The sequence below is a fragment of the Linepithema humile genome, chromosome 5 (genome assembly GCF_040581485.1).
Source record: "Linepithema humile isolate Giens D197 chromosome 5, Lhum_UNIL_v1.0, whole genome shotgun sequence".
Lineage (NCBI taxonomy): Eukaryota > Metazoa > Arthropoda > Insecta > Hymenoptera > Formicidae > Linepithema > Linepithema humile.
This window is the reverse complement of record NC_090132.1, coordinates 26,825,569-26,847,711: the sequence shown is the minus strand read 5'-3', so window position 1 is coordinate 26,847,711 and position 22,143 is coordinate 26,825,569. Positions and strand designations below refer to the sequence as shown.

Genomic DNA, 22,143 nt, shown 5'->3' with positions numbered 1-22,143 from the left:
AAATCATCATCGTTACATTTAGCAAAGATTACTATCCCAAAGTCGATAGTTCGCAAAAGGATAATACGATTGAAGTAGATTACATCCGGTGCAATTTACACGAGGTGTATATAGGACGTGGCATACGGTGCAAAGATGAACGAGCGATGCTCCCCTTTATCTAATCTTTGAAACTTGATTTATTATTCTTTTCTACGCAGTAGTAGCGACCAATGCCAACTCTGAAAATACCGTTTGTACTGCTTTTCGACGGAATAACGCTGCAGAACCTTTCAACCATGACCTCTCGCTTCCTTCTCATATTTATTCCAAGAGTGAAAAATTAATTTAACGAACAATGAAAGAGTCTGACAAATATTTACTTCCATTCAAAGAAGTTAAATTTTCCGCCACTGCGCTGGATTAAATGACCCACGTTGAAACAGGTAGATAGAATGGCAATTAACCGATCGATAGGATCGGATGATGCTAAAATGAGGATTAGATATTTGACACCTCTGCAACAGGATATGTCAGCAGCGTTTTGCCATCGAAGACCGTATTACAATGTTTCATTTTTAATATCCTCGTATTATTTCCATCAACGCATTGTGCATGGTGTTGTGCTATTTAAAAAAAAAATGTCGTTTCTGTGTCGTTTACACGAAATAGTTTACAGTGATAAAAAATACGAGTTATACGTCACATTCCATTGTTCGTGTTGAATAACGTACGTTTTATTATTATGAAAAAGGGGTAGATCTTGTCGGATAATGCTATAGTTTTAATAAAAAATGTGATAGAAAGAAGATACGTTAATGTCAGCTCCTGCTAATCGATCCTGTTAACGCTCATGACTAATCATTATTTTTACGACCCGTAATTGCGGTATAAGCTATACGTAAAATTATATTTGCACTTGCGGTCTTCCAAAGAACTCTTTCAGAATAAAACATCTGCATTGTCAGAATAAAAAAAATTTATTAATTGCACAATTAATAACATTGTGATAATGTACACGATTGTTTAAGGATCAATGAGACTTTTAATATTGATAAATTCCTCATGCAACGTTATTAAACGATAAATTCGAAGCTGCCAGTTTGGAACTTACTAATTTTATAATGTATGCTGCACAATATATAATGAACTGTCAAATATGCCGCGGAATACTGAAATTTGCGTATATTAAATATTTACAGCGTAAGATTAAAGATTAATCCATCATTTTTGCGCGGAAAATATAATTTTCACGCGTAAAATAAGATTATAATCAGAGCAGAAATGCACGAAGTATATATGTCGTGACTTAATCTCTCCTAAGCTTGATGAAGCAAGTTTAACAATGCAGGTATAACCCTCGACCATTCTCTTTCACGTTATTTCGAGCGCTCGTAAATCATCATTTACGGCGACTATCTCGCGACACTCTCGGGCGAATGTCTCGGGAGCTCAAAAAAAGAAAAATACTTCCGAGTTCATACGTCGTATAACGAATTAAGTAGGTCATTGTTTATTATCGATAGCGTATATTCATGAAATTTATTTTAGTCGTATTCTTATCACTTGGTATAAACTATTAAATAGTACAATCTTGCAGATAACATCGTATTGAGCAAATAAATCAAATAAAATAAGAAAATGGAAGAAAATTTATAAATATTAAAACATTCTAGTTTTCATGATAAAAAAACAACTTTTTAGTTATTTGGTTTGAAAATAGTTAACGAGAGTATCAATTATTGTTTCTAAATGCAAAAATTTAATCAGCGCAACAAGTTAATTTAAACATTCGTTAGAATAGAGTTTAATTTAATTCTCATCATTTTCTTCATGACATTTGAATAACAAAATATTTTGCCACAAAAAACTTCAGCAACTTATGCAACACAATTTCACAATTTTTATTTATTGATATAAGACATTATTTATTTTTTATTTATTATTTATTTATTCTGAGAAAGCAAATTATTCTGGAATTAGCAATTTACACTTGCGAACTTCGAGCGGTCAAAGTAATCAAACTCTAACAAGTAGCTTCCAGTCTCGAAATTACAGACGATTTGTCTTTCCCAAAGTACAATATCATTGAGCTAAATAATATATTGTGGAGTGAGCCTCTTCCACAAGAACCAATGTGTAAGTTTGTGATCAAAGGATAGCAATAGTAGACGGGGACACGTCTTCCTTCCACTTTCACTATCGTGCGTGGGATATTAAAAACTATGACATGAGACAAACGTCCCCGTCCAATATAGCTTTCTTCACAGAGGCCATCCCCACTTCTTCAAGACTCCAATATGTTATATAGCTCACTGAGGGCCGGTCGTTCTAACTTTTTGTAGACTATCTCTCAGTTACCTAAAATAAATATTAGTAAATATCAGTAACTATTGTTCTATCTGTTGATGAAGTTTACCTACGGGTTAAATTGTTACTACAAAGAAGTAATTTTACTCGGTATTTCCGACCACCGAGTAAGGATTACTGATATTTATTTTAGGTAACCGAGAGATAAAGTCCATCAAGGAGTTGGAATAACCGGCCCTGAACGAACATGCATTTGTGGCATGAGGCGCCACTCTCGAATAACGTTACGTTATTTTTACCGCTACTATTCCGAAGTTAATGATGCTTCATCACATGTTCATCGTGACCGTGTACGACGAAGATTGATTTTACGATGGAACTTAATTGCGTAGCCATAACGATGAGGTATATAAAGAGTTTCGAAATAAACGTGCACGTGTAACAGAATTGTTGCCTAAAAATTTTAAGAGCACGTTTTTCGTCCAATTAAATTCTCTTCGAAGGTTTAATTAAACATCGTTTTTGTAAACAACGTGAAAAATTAAATACAAATTAAAATTTATTTCTAAGACTTATGGAAAACCTCACAAAACATAGGTTTTTTTTTTTTTTTATTAATAGTAAAACTTCTATAATAACTGACCTCATTCTGAAAAATCGCTCTTTTCTGCAGTTTCTTCACCAAGAGACCATCATTATTTTCTTTCGATCTTGTTATACTAGTTTAGCTATAAGTTCCGATGTGAATAGAATCAGTTTGCACGATTGTTTTTAAAAGTTGTTACTTGCCGCGTAAAGCTCCAATCATATCGAGTGGCAGTCGCGTCTGTTAACGCGAACCACCGTAAATACGTAAAAATATTTCCACGCTCTCGTCGCCGCCGGGATAGACGACAATGGAAAAGTTATTTAAACGAGTTCGAAACTCACAAACGGCGACTACAACGTTATTCGCGGCAACGCAAAATCCTACGGCTGCGATATCATGCATGTTCATAGGAACTCAACAACTGTCACTAATGAATAAACTGGTAATTAAGATCGCTACGCATTCCTTATGAAAAACGTAACATTATAAAGTACGAATTCGATTGTAATAAGTCTTTTCGCGAAATCTTCGTCAAAGATGTTATTTGCACAATTTTGAACAGCTTGTTAAAATTACAATTTTTTCTATTTTACATACAGTTATGAATTAATTACTGTAATCGATAACAATAGTCCAATCTAGGTCATTCTAACTTGCTTCTCAAGTATGGTACTTGTATACTTTCTCCTGTATTTTTCTTTCGAATAATATGCTACTTTCAAAAATACGGTGACACACAATAAACATGTATTACTAAATCATTTATCACTTAAAGATAAGATTCTATTTATTTTAGTATGCCATTTATAAAATGTACGGTTTATTTTTTAGTATTATCTTAGCAAAGAAGGTGATAAATAAAAAAGAAAATATAAATTTAGAATAACGAAAAACATATAATTTTGACTCGAAAGCTTAATATATAAAGTTGGATTTAAAATTCCAATATAATATTTCGATAGTTATGTCGATCAAACATATTATTTTTCAAAACAGAAAAAATTAAAAGTGTACAGAATTATAAATGAATTACATACAGAATTATAAGTGTACGGAAATATAAAGTTAAGAGTAGTTCGGAAAATTTGATCGACTGAAATTTACTTTGTTAAAAAACTTGAAATATTTCATTCTTATCTTCCCGAGCCCGCAATATTGTGCGGCTGTAATTTTAATTGAGCAAACTCTGTTTAACGCAACTTAATAACTTTCATAAACTCTGATGAACACTAAATTACGCTCGCGCATTCTCATAAAAGATCCTCTGTGAAAGATCCTCTTTTTATTACTTCGTGAATGAACAAAAAAATCAAAACAATCAATAACAATGAAATAACTATTATACATAATCTCTAATTTACTCAGATACTCCGCTATAAATGCGAAACACAATTCTAGAGAAATTTGGATCACAAATAATTCTTATAAATATATATGAGATCTACAATTTCACACCTCCAGAAGTTCATCGGAGTGTGCTAGGCGTCAAATTATACCACGTGATTTTCACAGGCTTCGACATTATGCAGACTGTTAAAATTTTCCTTTCGACTTCTCACAGATATCGACATAAATTATATGACATAAATGAAGAAAAATTGGTTCAACAAGCATGATGGGGAAAAAAAGAAATGACACGTTCGAAAAAATAGCTAAAATAGAAATAAAACGAGAAAATATTCAATCCTACAATTTCTTTCGAAATAATATTTCATCAAACAATGAAAATGGATTTCACGATTGAAAATTGTAGTTTTTCTTTATTTGTAACTTTTCATTATTTATACTACACTATGACATTCCATTCATTTTGTGCGTTATATTTTTTCTACATATTCGTGCAAATTGGACCATGTTGAAATTAATTTTGCTTTTACAGTTTAAAATAATTTCACGTTAAATATTGGAACTAGTTTGCTAATGCCTTTCGCACGGTGCATTCAGTAGCAAAACAATTCAAATGACGCATAACGCATTTGCATTTCTGATTTTTCTCACGAACGTAAATAATTTGTTCGGTATTTTCAATATTTTTTTTTATCTAGAATGTTATAACATTTATATTTGTAAGATTTATAACATTTCAAAGTTATGTTATAATATTATTTTAATTTTTCGCTGTACGCCGTTCTGTACGAAAGCATTTTATTGTATTACGTATTATAATTTCAGCTATTATATTAATATCGCCGAAACCGCATTATGCTATAATCACTACTTTGATCTTCATAATTTCCTATTGCTAACCGCAATCATGGCACATTGCATCGTTATCTAATGTTTTATCGATCCAATCAACCGCAGCATGTGTCTTCAATTGCTATCAATAGACAGATTATGGAGATAAGTCACAAAGCTAGTCAGATGGGTTTAGAGTCCTTATAGGCAAGCAACGGCATGCAGTTTAGTTTGCTGGAAACCATTTCCCATTGAAGTCACAGTTATATTATCATCATCAGACATCTTCGAATAGTAATGCTGAATGCTAATGGATTTTCCCCGTCTAAACACGCAGTTCAATGCCGGGTGATGTCACGTGTCGCACGAAGATCTTTAATTAGCATGCCAATTCGTACGTCAGTTAACGCTTTCGCTTTCAATATTTATCCTAATGAATTAAACATCCTTTGTCACATGGTAACAGCTATATGTGTCACACGCCTACATAGCTTTTCGAAAATTAACAAACGAGTTTAAGTTAACAAACGGGTTTAAGTTTACAAATACAATTAGCGGCAACATTTCATTTATATAGTACAATAATTGTAAAATAATATTTATCTGCCAAATCAAATTTATACGGAGAAAGAAAATTCTAATGGGCGAAACCTGATATATATATTATCATGCTACTTCACGAGATGAGTTTGTTCTGACGACCGTAAAGTCTCGAATTTCTCAAAATTGAATATATGCAATTGCATTTAAATTGTTCAGTCAAAAATTCAATTAACCAAAGACTTGCGAAGGAGTCTAATTACCTACCGTTCAAACGAGAAAAGGAAGTTCCTATTAACTTTCACTAAAAATAGAGAAATTTCCTTCAACTTTCTTAAACTGAATTTCGAGTACTGCTATCCCTTTTCGTAGAGTCCTTGCAGTGTGTATTACTCGTCATTAATTTCCAATTGTTATTAAGTGTCAAACTAAATTTTACTACAAAAATAATCATGAATAAAAAATAGAATATTTCTTCTCATATATATGAAATAGTCGTGTGACAAAAAAAGACTATTACAATAGTCAAACTTGTGAAAAAAATATTAGTACTATTATGTGCTAAAAATGATTTATTACAAAAAAACATCGTACATTTGCTATGATTTTTATATTTCGTCAAAAGAAAACGACAGACGAAATTTTTGCGACGAATAAATAAAGCAAAATTATTATGTTTATTAAATCTATTTAATTTGTCAATTAGTATTATTACCAAACAAATTAATCAATTAAAATTTAAGTTCGGGGATTTGATTTTCTCTTTACTCGCTACATTATTTTTTTCATACAAGATATATTGTTAGAAATTACACCTTTCATACCAACGATATTTCCTCTTTAATAGAACGCAAACGTAACCAGTAATATTAACGCATAAAACCTTGATGCGTGTTTTCATATTCGAATGTCTCGGAAATTTCTACTTCTTGCCGCACAGAGATTACGGATATTTTCTGCTCTATTTTCCCGATCTAACGAATTTCTTCGTTCACGAAGGAAACTCCAAACGAACGAAGCGAGCTATAGCAAAACCATGCTCCGTGAAAGCAGCGAAGGGCGATTTTGGTGAAAATGTGGTATCACACCGTCTGAGCGAGACACGAACGAAAAAGACTTCGGTTAAAGCCGCAGAGTGTGTGGGTAGTGCATGTGAGCAAAATCAAGAGTTGTGTGCGTGATCGTGTGTTGCCTCTTGGGCCTCTGTGGCCACGCAGAAACGAGAAAGAACGAAGAAATGGCGGAAAACAGTAGTCATGTCGTACCGGAAAGCATTGTAATTCAATCCGAAGACGAGGAGCGACGAGAGGAACTATATCCCAACGCGGTAAGTATTATAATTAATTCTGTCTGAAAATATGAATGAATAATGAAACGGAAGCGCAAATATCCTTGAAAGTGTGATATTATCCTTAACGTATAATAATAAATTTATTAGACTGTTTAAATTAAAAGAGCATATAAAAATATGAAATGGAATAGAAACTTGAAATGCCAAGATTTAAAATATATGCAAAACTTAAGTTTGAAATTCTAATAATTGATATAATAAAACACAGATCGCAAATTTAAAAGGTCTAATATATTGGATTGATCATAAAACTCCGTCTGATTTTTCAATAAAAATCTGAAAGAACTTTCTGATCAACCTACGGATGAAATGGCTAGATAGCAAAATTTTACCTGTCAATTTTTCAGATATAATGATTACATCGCAAATTTTTTTCTTCTGTTAATCTTTCACTATTTCCTCATCACATCTAAAAATAATCTTTAAAATACACTTTGAAATAAATACATTTAAAAAATATTAAAAGAAAAAATCTCTTGTAAACTATCTGGCGAAAACTTGTTCCTGACTTCACATGAATCTAAAATTAAAGTTTATCACGAGTTCATCCAATTTTCCTAAGGTCTCGTGCTCGTCAGGAAATTAAATCAACGCATGAGAAGTAATTATTTTCGTACCAGCGTAATCTCTACGTTTCTTGGATTTTCTTGCGCAGGTGGAGTGCAAGAACATCGCTGCAGAGGATTACGACACGAAAGACGAGAGGACGACTAGCGAGGAGCGAGAGGAAGCGAATCATCGTAAGGAGGAAACCAGATTGGACCGAGAGCAAAGATTACAAACACAGACGCAGCCGCAAGTGCAGCAGGCCGACACGCAAGCCGACAGGTGAGCACGCGATCCTTCTCTTGTCTTCAGTCAGGTAAATCGATAACGATAGGCCACGTGCCAGAAATGTGGCGCCTTAAAGATTTAATCGCGCTGTTTAACGATAGATTATCTGACTGTAACGAGAACGAGCGCGTTTGGATTTTCTTTTGCTTAAAAAAAATTTTCCAAGATTTAATTCACTGTTATAACTGACCGACGTGATTCATTTAATAAAAATATATATCGTATGTTTTTGAAAATATGGGAAGGAAAATATCGGGATGATTAGTATGAAAGGATGAGTAGGCGGACCAAAGTGGCGCCAGGAAACTTTCACGAACAAAAAACAAGCGTCATCGGGAACAATATTTTTACGACAAAACTTTGGGAAATTGCAACAGTCAAACTTTCCAAAATGTCAGGCAAATATATTATCTATAAGATTCTAAAAATATGTGACTGACGTATATAATTTATTGTTAGTGTGTCAATCTAATTGATTGGATCGAACCAAATTACGCGCAAATTCGGGCGTATTAGATCAGACGTAAAAAAAAATATATATATATTTAATGAAACAAGAATTACGAGATCTACAGCTTACTATCTACTTCAAATATATATTCCATTAAAACAAGAATTTCTGCGACATAAAATGACAGTGTAACACTTCGTAAAGACAATCTTCATTGCTACAGGTGATTTTGTATAATTTTGTGTCTAATAGTTGTCTGGGGAAATTTGCGAGATTCAGAGAGAGATAATATCAGCGGCACAAGGTTCGCAAGAACTGAAAAGCCTTAATGCATTCGCGTACTACGTAATTGCGTCGCATATCTGAATATTATTTGATTAATTAATTCTCATCGTCCAATGGTTTTAAATCACGGAATTTGCAACTACAAAGCAACTACGTGATTTAATGACAGAAATAAAGGAATGTATTTCCACGTATCGTATTATTGCACCTTTATTCACATAGAAATATTAATAAATAATTTATATCTTTTAATATCTTTAGCGTTATATAAAAAATCAATTCTAAATTATTTATTTCATTCTTTCATTTTTTATATTTTTCGAAAACTTTATATTTTACTTTACCTTAGTATTCTTACTTTTACATTAATTTAATATTCTTCAAGAGTTATATATTTCATATTATATTTATATCTTCATAAAAAACGATCAATCCTTTTTAAATTTATAAAATATGGAGTTTATAAAATATTAGATATCGTAAAAGATAAAGAAATGAGGAATGTAAAACAATCTTCTGAATCATGCATTCAGTAAAGCAAATTGAGTGCATTTAAATAAAAAGATAACAAGTTGAATACAGATTACATATTGTGCCCGCGCCGCTGAAATATTGTCTCTCGGTATTACGCTCGTTCGAGAAACTGTGCCGCGTGTGCCGCGAAAAGATCAAGAGATATTGCTTGATGACGGAATCGCGCTTGGTTTTCAACGTCGAGAGGATATGTTTCGCTGGTTTTGAAGAAATTTGCATTGTGTTTCTATTCTATTGCTTATATATATATAGTGCCGTGTTCACTTTTAAGCTGTTCAGTGTTTGTAAAATTCTGCCCTTATTTCACGCGTGCGCATTCGTGAGATACTCCGCATGTGCAATATATTTTGTCTTATTTTTATATTTAAAATATATTCATCCGCGAGTTCACAGTTTTTATTTTAAAATACAAATTTGCATACGGATGAACCCACCCAAGTTTACAGCTTTAATTTGGAAATACAATTATAACTTTTAGCTTTCTAAAACTCAATTTCGAACTAAGCGAAAGTATTATGTGGAATAACTAATTTGCAGAACGCCCAATGTTATTACGAAATCATTATATTGTATTAGAATACTCGTAAAAGTCAATGTTACTTATCTTAATGCCGGATTGACCTTATAATTGATGTGCACTGTTACGTATTTTTCTCTCTCTCTCTCTTTACTTCCATTTAAAATAGGCCGATTTAATTAAATAAATCGCATCTTTCACAAAACACAAATCCTAAATTATGCTTATAAATTATATTTTTCCCTGCAATACATCAATCGAACAATTGAAAAAGTAAACGTTATTATTAAACGTTATTACAAGTAGCTACGGGGAAAATGATAAATGAAAGGATTGATAATGCGCAATTAAATTAAAATGAAAACATCAACGTAAAGTCATCGATTAAAATGCCTCAAAATATTCGAAGAGAAATTGAAAGATTTAAAATTATTAATGCTCAACGCGCAACCTTTAGCAAACTGATACATTTTCACCGAGGCACGAGAGAAATCAGTTACCGGTTAATTATAACAAGCTAATTAATTCACGCGCGGCTACGAAGCTCCACAACGGCCGAGTAAATTGAAACTTGTAGAGCGTGGTGCAAAATTGAACGAGCGTGCGATACTGTCGACGATCATCCGTGTAATATCGAAAAAGCCAGCGACACCTGCGATATCTGCGTATCTCGCGGCAGCATCGATGTAATAAATGCAACGGGCGCTGCAAGTGGAATATGCATCTGAACTCCGAATGCACAGCGGAGCGATTTCCCGTATCCAAAAATTTTAGATTCACAAACGCGGATGTAGTTCACGTAATCGATAAAACGGAATCCAATTTGGAATCCAATGAACGCCGACGAAGTTGACGCCACGACGTCGCGTCAAATAGGATTTGCGTTCCACGATATATTGATAAATAATCCGTCGCAGGTGAAAATTTCAGGATTCTCATTAAACTGTTCCGCACGGACATCAGGGACAAACGTCGGCGGAATGTAATTACGTATTATCGAAGGTGAAGCAATAATAGCGGTGTGGAAGAAAATGTAGAGCGGTCGGACGTTAAAGCTTATTATTTCATCGCAGTACAAAATGTCAACACTTAACGAACGTAGATCAATAATTTTCGTTTTAGTAAAACGCCATCGGATACTCTCGTTCGATTAATATCTATAAATTTCAAGCAATTTAAGCAACAATCGCAATACACAATGCGGGACGAGGCGGTCGAATGCGTATTCACCGCAAATAATCAATAATAATTGATAAGCGTGAAATAATTATTGACAAAATATACAGGTTGATTGTATGATGTTCTCAATATCATTGTTGATAATAACGCGGTATCTGTCCATTACCGCCTCATTAATTTTGATACGTGTTTAGCCCACATCAGTTGCATCAATCTTATGTATTATAGGCTAAATGCATGCAATTGAGCAATGACAACAAACGCCCAAATGTATGCAGATTTATACAATACGCATAATTTAACTCCGATATCGAGAAGTACTGTAGCATTGTTAATGGAGGGGAAAACGTGGGCAGAAATAGAATTCTCGTTACAATTAACAAAAACAATTTTTAACTATAAAAAAATAACTATTGCGTATATTTTTTTTAAAACAAATCAAATTGAAACGCCGTTGAAACGCTAATAATTAAAAGTGATTCCAGTATGAAGTATATTTAATTATATTGAGATAATTATATTGCGTTTTTTTTTTCTTTTAAATATTAAAAATTAATTTTTTCTTTATTTGGATTTGGATATAATTAAAATTTTTTATTAGAAATTTATAATTGCGATAAAATATTATCAATACTTTTCGATTGAATTTCAAGTCTTGCATTATTTTAGATTATTACATAATAATTCTGAAAGGAACTAATGTAACAAGACTATTTTCTATATTTCATTCTGGAAATGAAATATATCTAAACTCCTTGCAACAATTCAAGCGTGCAAATACACAAGGATCAATTGAACCAGTAGAGAAATCACGGTGTAGCGTATATGAAACGAGTACGGCTGCCAAAGGATCTGATCATGAAAGGGGCAATCGAATGGAAGGGAAGGTTTTAAAAAATGAAACATGAGCAGCGTGCATATAACATACTGCTGTATGCAACTTCCTACGTTTACTACATCATGTATTATCTATTCTAATCTTATTTTTCGTATATTGTTTCTGCTTTAACACTACACGCAAAGTCATTTTATTTACGAATAGAACTTGATAAACGTTTGTGGACGGGAAAACCCGCGAAACTTTACGTAATGTAAAATTGTTGATAAAAATTTTAGCTTCTTTCTGCGCATATGGGATGCATATACTTATAAGAGTATTCGCAGGTGTGTATTTTTAGCATTAAAAAGTTACGAAACACGTTGTTTATGCGCACACCCGGGACTTCTTTTATATCTGAATCTATTGATCATATAATCTAAAAGACTGCAACATATATTTGCAATATATATACGATATAGCGCGATGTATAATTAGCAGGCTGAGAAAAATATTGAATTTGTACGTGCGAAAAGCACATACGAAATCTGTGACTTTAGCATTACTTCATGAGATGAATACATCGTAAGAGCACTCAATGCGAATTTCTCGAGCTTGTGAAATATGGATAGCGAAATACCCCTTGAGGTGGTCTTTTATACATGTGGCAACCTTTTTCTCTTTCCCTTTTATGTATTTATACATCCGCCTCCACATTGATGTCTACAATGTCGCACGATGTAAACGTAGTGCACGTGCACTAGCAAAACATACGCGCAAGTATATATTTCGAGTTTGATACGTAACACCAGGACAAGCAATCCGCCAGGGACTCGATCCATTTTTTGTCTTTTCAATGGATCGTAACTTTCAAAGCTGCCATTATGCCTTTCTATATTTCCTCGATCGTCTATTTTTTATCCTCTGTCGAAATCGGAAAGTCACATCTACATTCATAATAAGTTTGTAATAATAAATTCGTAAAAATAAGGCCAAATCGAAATGAAGTCAAAATATATCTTACACAGAGAGAGTTAATAAGAAAAAATAACGTACACTACATATCGAAATTATAATAAAAAATCCCTATTCAAAAATTATTCAATTATATGATGAATGGTCACGAAAAATTAATTATATGAATTTTATAACACCGTACTTTTCCTAATTAAAAACACGCTTGCAGATATACGAAGAAAGATTTCATTTCAGATTTATGAAGAAAGATTTCAGACATTTGCCGTTCTCATAAGACTCGTTCAAATTTTCGAAGTTTATATTTTTTATTTCTTTGAATCTGTAAGTATATTTATTAAATGATCAGACAAATGACGTAGTTTCGTTCAATGATAAAATCAATTATTCGGAAATAATCCGCAACAAAAAAGTCGCAAAAAAAAAAACAAATAAATATTAGATATAGCGCAAACCAAATGGTACACGTCGTAAAAGAAACAACTCGCATTAAGGATAAAGTTATATCATTTTTACGAAAGGTCTCATCAGCGCGCCTGAAATATGATATCGAACCCATTTGCAATTATCGTATCGAACATTCCCTCTTATAAAATACGTGAGAATATCTATATCATTATCTTCATAAACTTGCCGGGAAAAAGTTTCTTTTAAATGCATAATAAATCACATATAAAATATGTCATAATTCTTATATGTATTTTAATATCTTGTTGCATAATGTATTATTTTTCTTTTTGTATTATGCATTATTCTGAGATTGACATATAAAGTAAGGAAATGAAAATATTAAAGCATCCATCAAGTGATGAGAATGCTTTCGATGTACATTTTGTCATAGGTGTTGTGATGAAATACTTCCAATGTCGAATTTCTGAAAAAGTATACGACATAAAATTCCACTTCATACTTGACGTAGCTACATCAATCGCTTGCTATTTTTTTCCGACAGTCGTCTCTTTGCTATCTCTTTTTATCGCGACGATTGTGTTTCACAGAGAAAAAAATAATTTGAAACCGGCACTACGATTTCATAAAAGAAACCATAAAGAAAGAAAAGGAGCAAGTACTAAATAACAGGAATAAGTTTATCAGGAATAAGTTCATAAATTACTATATTCTAAAGATCCGTTATTTCACGCAAAATATATCGATAAATATAGTTTCATGCTTGTTTATCGAAAGAAGAAATATATAAAATTGTTAAAAATCAAGTTTTAGAAAATCAATAATAGCGAATATAACGTTATATTCAAGCGTATTATTATGACGTTCTCTTCATAACTATCATATATTATGTTACTGCGAATACAATATGTAATAATAATATGCAACATTCGAAACTCAATAAACCTTAGAATAACTGTTGCATTTGGTGGAATTAATTGACGAAATAAATATGTAAAATAAACGAACAAAAATATGTTGCTTTTTAAAAGAATTTGTCGCCTAATTACAAATATTGTTTCGCACAATGTATTTCAACACTACTCTTATTATCACATTTTATTTTTCTTTAAAATATTTTATTCGACACTAATCTCGATAAAAAAGGCAGCATGCAAAACAGCGTGATAAAACAGCGTGTACGAATATATTAGATTACATCAAACTTTGATGCAATTTTTAACGAAAATAACATACCACATGTGAAAAATTGCGATATTTTCTCTTTAAATTCCAAATTGACAAAAAATGATATTGACTAATGCAGCCATCAACGGTCGTTATCAATAAAGATGGTACGGAAAGAAAAATAAAATTGCTTCGATTAAGTGAAAGAAATTATCTCAATAAATCAAGCGTCTTTGAATATCAAAAATGTTTTTTTTTTTTTAGAAACTGATATTCGCATGATATTTAACTCAAAAAAATGATTCGTCTAGTACAGTTGTCTTATTATAAAAGTGCTTCGTGTGCCAAATTTGCAAATACAAAGGGGTATGTCACATCGCTTTTTGTCTATATCATATGCAGGTACGCAGTGCGCTTAATGAAACTTGGCATCTCTGACAGCCGTGTGCTTAACTCTGGAGATGTAAAATGTCGGAGCTTCATTAATGAAATCGTTTTATACGCCGCACAAGTTTCCATCTAAACGAAATTAGTTCGTGGATTCAACGTAATAATCTTTTTTCCCTCTAAACTGTTTCTACGTGAATTCGTGTATATGTCAGAAACTACATAAATGGCTCGTTCGAGAATATAAGCACCTCAGAGGTATACTATGTTGAGTCACATTTTGTTCGAAAATTAAGTTATTATTATCACAAAACTCTATACCCCAATTTTTACCCAAATGGCAAATGTTTTCAATGAAAATAGAAATGTTAATTGTATAAAGTTGAGTCACAATATGATGACACAGATAAACAGCATTAAGTCACATTAAAATCATATTCCGTAATCATACAACTTTATTTTATGAAACATATCGAATTTTTGGTTATACAAAAAAAAATCTGCAAAACATAAGTATTTTATTGAAAGCATATCAAAAGCGAAAATTCTCTTTAGATTCTTCTTCTGAAAAGTTACGTTCATGGGACTTAACATAGCGTACCTTTGAGGTACTCATACAATCCTAAATAAACACAGCTGTAGTTGAACGACTACAAACACTTGTGCAATTCTCATGAAATCTCGTTTTACCTGTACATAAAATACCCGTCAATAAATTACTGAAATCCCACAAACAGATAAAGTTTGATACTTTCTTGATGGATAAGATGGTATTATATCTTTTTGTTCCGAAACTCTAAGTGAGAGGAAAAGTTGAGAGTTGTTGGCACGGCACTTTTCACGAGTTAAAACTGATGAGTACATACTTGAGAAGCACTCTTCCTGCTATACACTTTCGGCAGTCGGAAAATGTGAATATTTTCTTGTCACGCTGAATACGTGAACATAGAGACATATACGCGCGAGTGTACCGGCCGTATACGCCTCTACGTGTGCAAAGTAGATGCAGCAGGTGAGATAAAACTATCTTCTGAAAAAAGAACAGCCAACTGAAATGCATCTCGTATTTTACGAGATTGCAGTAGTTGAAACAGAGCTGCTCAACGTAAAATGACCAGAGAAATGCATTTTTCAATATCACTCAGGCAGAGTGCTTGTGTGAGTTGTGAACATGTCAAAATCAAAGATACATGAAAAATGTCTCATGAAAACCTCGACAAAGGAATCATTGTTTCAACATATAATAAAAAGAGCATCGCTTTACTATTATTCATATTTTTATAACATTCGTTATACGCGAGGAAACGCGTAAAAAGGGAGAGGAATAAAGTAATAAAAGGGTAATAAAGTGTGATCTAGCCTGTCATAGAACAGGAGCACATAATCAAAAATCTCATGGATTTTAATTACATCACCTCGTCTAAGCCGTGAGATTATAAAATGTACATAATAAATTCGACGAACCCGATGAAAGCACTTCTAAACGACGAGCACTTCCTTTATGCGTTGCAATGAAGAAAAGACGACCTTCCATCGCGCTCACAAAAGAAAATTGCTTCGGCAGTGCCGCCGCCTTCATTTCCGCAATGAATTTTACCAAACGTTCTTTCGTGGTCAGTTTATTCGAATGTTTCTTTAATGCTGTCTCCGCTCGAGAGCCGTACATTAGTTTCTATTCTTCCGTTACAAATTAAAAACAAATAACATTGAGCGATACCGCACGAATGGAATCAGAGGGGAAATAATGTATATATATCACACGTCGATCGATCCTGTTCTCAACGACATCAGAGCGAGAGAGAGAGAGAGAGAGAGAGAGAGAGAGAGAGAGAGAGAGAAAGCGAGCGCGTCGTAAATTAAATCTGATTTCAGCTTATTATGTACAATTCAAAATATTCCCGTGCAACCTTTGAAAAATGTTGCGCAGCAAAATGCTTATTTTAATTATAAACAACACTTAAATTTCCAAATAAATTATTTTTCATATTTAAACATAATTTTATCGTCAGTTAACTGTTCGCATTGAAATAATTATATTCAATGTTCAATTATATTATATGTATATATATGTGTGACTAAAATATTATCAATTTTCACATATAAAATTAATGGTATTGGAAAGACTAAAATTAAAAATTAATTATTCTCGATACTTTTAACTTGAGAAAAAGATATATATTTCACCTACTGCTTTACTTTAATCGTTATAAAATTTATGATTATTTATGTGCATTCTATTGTTAAAGTAATTGCAATCAAGATTCAAATTAATTTCTTTTGACAAAACGTAGAAAGTGATATAAAATTTAAGAGACTTTCAAGTTATTGAAACTTGTGGCTCTCGACGCTGAAAGCTCCTATCGAGCTAATAAATTTTCAACTGCTTGCTACTTCATTAACCTAAATAATGCAGGAGGGACTGTGCCACTATGCTGTATCTTGTCAAGAGCAGAAAAGGTTCTACAATGATTGGCATATTTGCGATATTCTTAGACATTTTATCTGCCATTAAATTACTTTGAGCCATCAACAATTTCAATAATCAATACTTCGTCACCTTGCGGCTAATCGTATTTAAAAATTTGCAATCTGTTATTTCTGCCATCAAGATTATTTTTAACACAGCAGAATTCGTGCAAAATGTTCATCAAAATGTTTCGAAAAAGTCAATAAAACCAATATTATATACTTACTAATCTTATCTAATCAAATATTTTTTCTTCATATTGTTTCATATAATCAGTTTCGTAAGCTATTCTAAGCTGATAAAGAGGATGATTGTAGGATCAAGTTGGATAACAACTGACGAGTAACTACTTTCTCTTTTTTTTCTAGAAAAGCTTGTTGTTAAGGAGAAAAAAGGCTTTAATAAGGTTGAGAGGATTTAAACTTGATAAGACTAAATCCGATTGTGAGAATAATGTAAAATGATTTGTAATCGAAATCACAGTCAAGCATAATGCTTCAAACATTTAGATTGCAACTACATATTACTACATATTACTATATATTAATTACTATATATTATTAACTAGTTCAAGGCGAATTCGCGCGATACGTTAATTTTGCGACAGACATTAAGAAGAACTACAGATGCAAATTGAAACCGATGGAGTTGTAACTTTGCTTTCACGCGTTCTAGAATTATGTAACTTTTATCGGTGATAATGTTAGTTAAATATATTGCGGTAATACTATTAATACGCGATTATAACTGTAACGGAATTACGGTTGTATTTCTCGCTACTTCACTCGTCACAAAATATAATAAAATCTAAATATAATAAAATCTAAATGTGTTCAAATAAAATGTTGTAAATTGCACAAATTTCCATTATCTAGCTTATTTTTTTGATCAGATTTATGGATAGTAAAACGTTTTATTAGCCGGAATTCGATTCAAATCGCTGAGAAAAATTCGATACGAGATTATAATCGAATAAAGTGCGTTCGTGAACGGCGCAGAATGTGTCAGCTGAACAAATAGTATCATAATATAGTTGTGTGTAACGCATATCAAGATATCGATGCGAGCTTCTCGATGATATTACATAAAACATAACGGGCGTCGTTTCCGATCCATTTAGCAAGAGCGTCCCATGCATACCAATGCAACGTAGCGCATTTATTGATTCGCGCTACGTTACGATTGCACGTCATTTGAACGTGAAACAATTCCAAATGACAACGCATGGACATTGTCAACTTATGACGATAGTTCAAATACGACGTATTTAACCTTAAGTTCATTCCCATCAGTTGTGGAGGAGAGAAAACATCGCAAGGATCGCTTTGATGATCGCATAAATACTTCACCATCTCTTATCGGATCTCAGATTCTGAGCGCAAGAATTCTCATTCATGCGAAACAACAGACATAAAAATATTTTTTTCTTTATATTTATTCCACATACATGTTATATCCAAAGAGATATGTTTTTCTTATTTATTCGAATTTCAAAACAAAATCTTCATATTTCTCTCTCGTGCGAATCCGGTTTTTTACCTTACAATTTATCAGATTTTGAGAAGTCATCAGAAATGCAAAATGAAAATTTCACAGAACGTTTAATAAGACTGTGAAATGGAAATTCGACGATAAAGGGAGGAGGAAAACTATTTTCTCGATGTGATGAACCAGACGTCGTTTCATTACGGTAACAAATTAGACGACCGTCTAGGGTCTCGCTACGATCTCGCTGAATCACAAGTAACGCTTCAGCCGAGATGCTTGTTGCTACTAGAGCAGCGTGCAACAACAATGTTCATTGAACTGTTTCACCGTATTATCGTTGAATCAACTATGATCTACCAGAGCGAATCGAGCATCAAAACAAAATGTCAAAATGTCAGTCACGTGAATGATAAGAAGGTTGAAACATCGCTTACTTTATCCGGCCCGCCAACAGATGCGCTGACAACTTTTAGCTTATAGGATTTGTTTCCCATTTTCGATAATTCCATTTTCGATCACGATTCAATTTACAGCTACAAGAATATTAAACTTTGTCTCGAAGCGAGCACATTTCACGCCTGTCGATCTACGTCAGCAGCGAGATTCTTCGAGATCTGAATTTAATATTTTTTTTAAATACTTTTTTTAAATCCGTAGGAATATAATCAGTGACATTTTCGCGCAGATATCTATATCAATGTACATACGTACTCAGACGTTATCCACCCTTTTTTGACGCCGAAGTATTGAATATGTCCAATATTTCTTCTTTTATTTGAGAAAGAGAGAATAGAGAAATATGAGACATCCATTACATTTTTAACGTTGCAGATATATTCAGACTGGGCCAAAAGAAAAACTTTCAACCTCGTCTATTTTACGACCGACTGGCTTGTACGAAAAGTGCCGAAAAAGAGTCAATTTCGTTTCGGAAAGGCACATATGATAAATTCGACCGTTCCCCTTAATTTCATCCCCGCACAAATCAGTCGGTTACAAAGTAAACAGAGTGGTAAATTTTTTTCAGCCCGTTTATCACACTTTATGACAAAAAGCAACTTAATAAAAATCGAAGGTTTATTTTCCGGTGGACCCGCGTCCGCGCTGTATGGATCCGTTCGCGCATATATCGAATTCGCTCGTTGGACGTCGCGTCATCGCCGATATATCTGGCCTCTCTTGGCACAATTGCGTCGCTACACCGAGCTGCGTCGCGTGCATTTTCGTCGACGGCAGAAATTTTATTCCGTCCGCTTCACTTTGATTTCGGCCTTCGGGATATACAAGCGCGAAATTCATTTCCGTGCCGCGCCTGGCCGCGAGATCCCTGTATTGCTGCGCGTCATCGTCGCGTAGCATGCTCGTAAAACGACGCCCGATAATGGGCGGCGGTGCGAAACAACTGACGTTAATGTCTCGATGCACTCTGAAATTCGAACGCGTAGGAGAAGACGCGAGCGATTGCACCGTGCGATTGTTTCAGTTGCATTCGGTTTGAAAAGCACGGTTAACAAAGTTGAAACTGCGGTAACTCGATTATGGCACTGCAATGCCTATGCCATGTATTTTACTGTGAACGCGTGAAGTAATATTAATCTAAAGAGGAGGACGTGCGGGAATATTTGTGCGGCAGTAATTTACATTCCTGTGACTACGCGCGTATATGATGATAAAACGTACTTGATGACACTTGATCTTCAAGAAATATGAAACATTCTTTTGATAACGCTATATAAAATTGTAATAAATATATTACTTAATAAAAAAAAATAAATAGTAATACGATAATAAACAGGCAATAAAGTCATCTATCCAAATGCGAATTCGTGCAAAATTCAGAATGCACAAAAACTGCATTGAGAAATTACGATTCCTATAACGTTCAATAAAATTTTGTCAGATTGCCAATTTCGTTCAATACTGTTCAATCAAACATCCAAGTTGAACATTTAAAATGAAAACTCTCTGCGCTACACTTGTGATTTAGATAAAAGAAAAGGTCACTTCAATTCCGTACGTGCATCAATCAGCATTCATCATAAAACATCGTAATATATCGAGACATATTTTTATATGGTGCGTCAGTTGCAATATGCATCATTTAAAATGCTTACATGCCAATGAATCACGGCAATTAAATCTTAATGTCAAACTGCAGTTTTTTTTTTGCACATTGCAATAACGTACATTTCAAGATTTGCGCGCATTTCTGTTTCATTGAGCTTCATACGCTTCACCGCTATGATTCGGCACCGATTCGAATATTTTTGTAACAAAATTGATATTAAAATCAGGCATTATGATTTTATAAAACGTTCCAATTTCAACATTTTGCAATGCACCGAATCGAGGTTACAAGCAGAATAAGTTAACATGGTAATATCGAATATTAGCAATGCTACTTTAAAAGATTCATGGTATATTGAAAGTAAAAAGTTCTTAATTGGGTTAATGGAAAGGTATAAACATGAATATATTTACCTTGCAGTCAGAATTATTAAAATGAAAGGATATAATGAAAATAATTTCCAGCATTTTAATTTCTCCCAGTTACCTTCCGAAACATATTTGCACATGTACAGCGTGTTAATTGACACTGCAAAAAATTGCATTTTCACATTTGCGGATAACAGCCGCCAATAATTAATTCTCATAACGCTGACAAATTATGAAAAATTTGCTACCTTTTTCTCTTTTAGAATGAAGTTTTTAACGACATACTATACCAATCAGGACTAATTTTGACACGTGTAATCTAAGAATAACGAAAACATATATGACTGAAATCAGTACAAGCAGCGATGTACCGAAAAATATTACAAAACGCAGCTGACAAGCTATTTATCTCTTTCATTGGATATAATGTATCTTGTGCCGCGTAGAATTCCATCTAATGCAATTACCACTGCGATAAATTACAATCACGTAGACCTATTAGCGTCACGTCTTACGATCTACTTAATTGCGCCGTGATCGAAATCGTCTAAGCACATCTAAGCACTTTAGTAGATGGCAATTATATGTCTTTTCTAATTTATTTATAACAATGTGATGAAAAAAAGATATTCTACAATTAACTAACATTTCAGTAAAAGATTTTAAGCGATCGCAAATTTTTAATTTATAATATAATTTTTTATTCTCTTGATAATTAAATTTCACAAAGTAATATAAAGCCTGATTAACCATAAATATATTTTTTTTATCCCGTTGCATATTTAATATTAAATTCGCTTTAAAATCTTTGATCTTCAATATTTCCGCAATTAAACGTTTGAATATTTGTTAAAATCAAAATTGACTCCAAATTTGTGTGAAGAATGTATCGCTAAAATATTTTTCAATATTATTGATTTGACCGGGCATTTCCACCATGCTTGGGAAATATTTTTCCTGTACATCAGCCTCGGAAGAAATTAAGCTACAGATATAAAAGCTGCGTCGAGAATATTCCTGCCGTGTCGCGCAAACTCGTGCATATTTATTTCATTTTCTGCAAAGCTTCACAAAAGTCTGTCTTACACAACGCGAAACAAACCCACAATTAAAACAGTGACAAATTACGAATCCGGTGTACGAATCCGGTAACTCACACGGCGTAAGCCGCACGTTTTGATTTGTTAATTAAAGTTATACTCGCGTCGTTTCGTCTGAATAATTTCGCATCAGCAATTCTCACGTGGAGTC

At 33.1% G+C, this 22,143-nt stretch overlaps 2 protein-coding genes across 5 annotated transcripts in view; one reads left to right on the top strand and one right to left on the bottom strand.

Annotated features, from left to right (window-relative positions):
- LOC105667425 (sex-regulated protein janus-A-like) overlaps positions 1-22,143 on the bottom strand; it is a 67,513-nt gene that overhangs the window by 18,191 nt on the left and 27,179 nt on the right. The gene's annotated exons all lie outside the window — the stretch shown is intronic.
- The window catches only part of LOC105667424 (arrestin homolog), a 50,830-nt gene that overhangs the window by 3,827 nt on the left and 24,860 nt on the right, over positions 1-22,143 (top strand). For 3 of the 4 annotated variants that reach the window (XM_067355072.1, XM_012359222.2, XM_067355070.1), the window contains exons 2-3: positions 6,596-6,923; positions 7,603-7,775. In XM_067355072.1, coding sequence (XP_067211173.1) covers positions 6,834-6,923; positions 7,603-7,775 — 263 coding nt within the window. In that variant the 5' untranslated portion in view covers positions 6,596-6,833. Of the gene's footprint in view, positions 1-6,536; positions 6,924-7,602; positions 7,776-22,143 lie in introns of all 4 variants that reach the window. The other variant, XM_067355071.1, reaches the window with a different exon arrangement.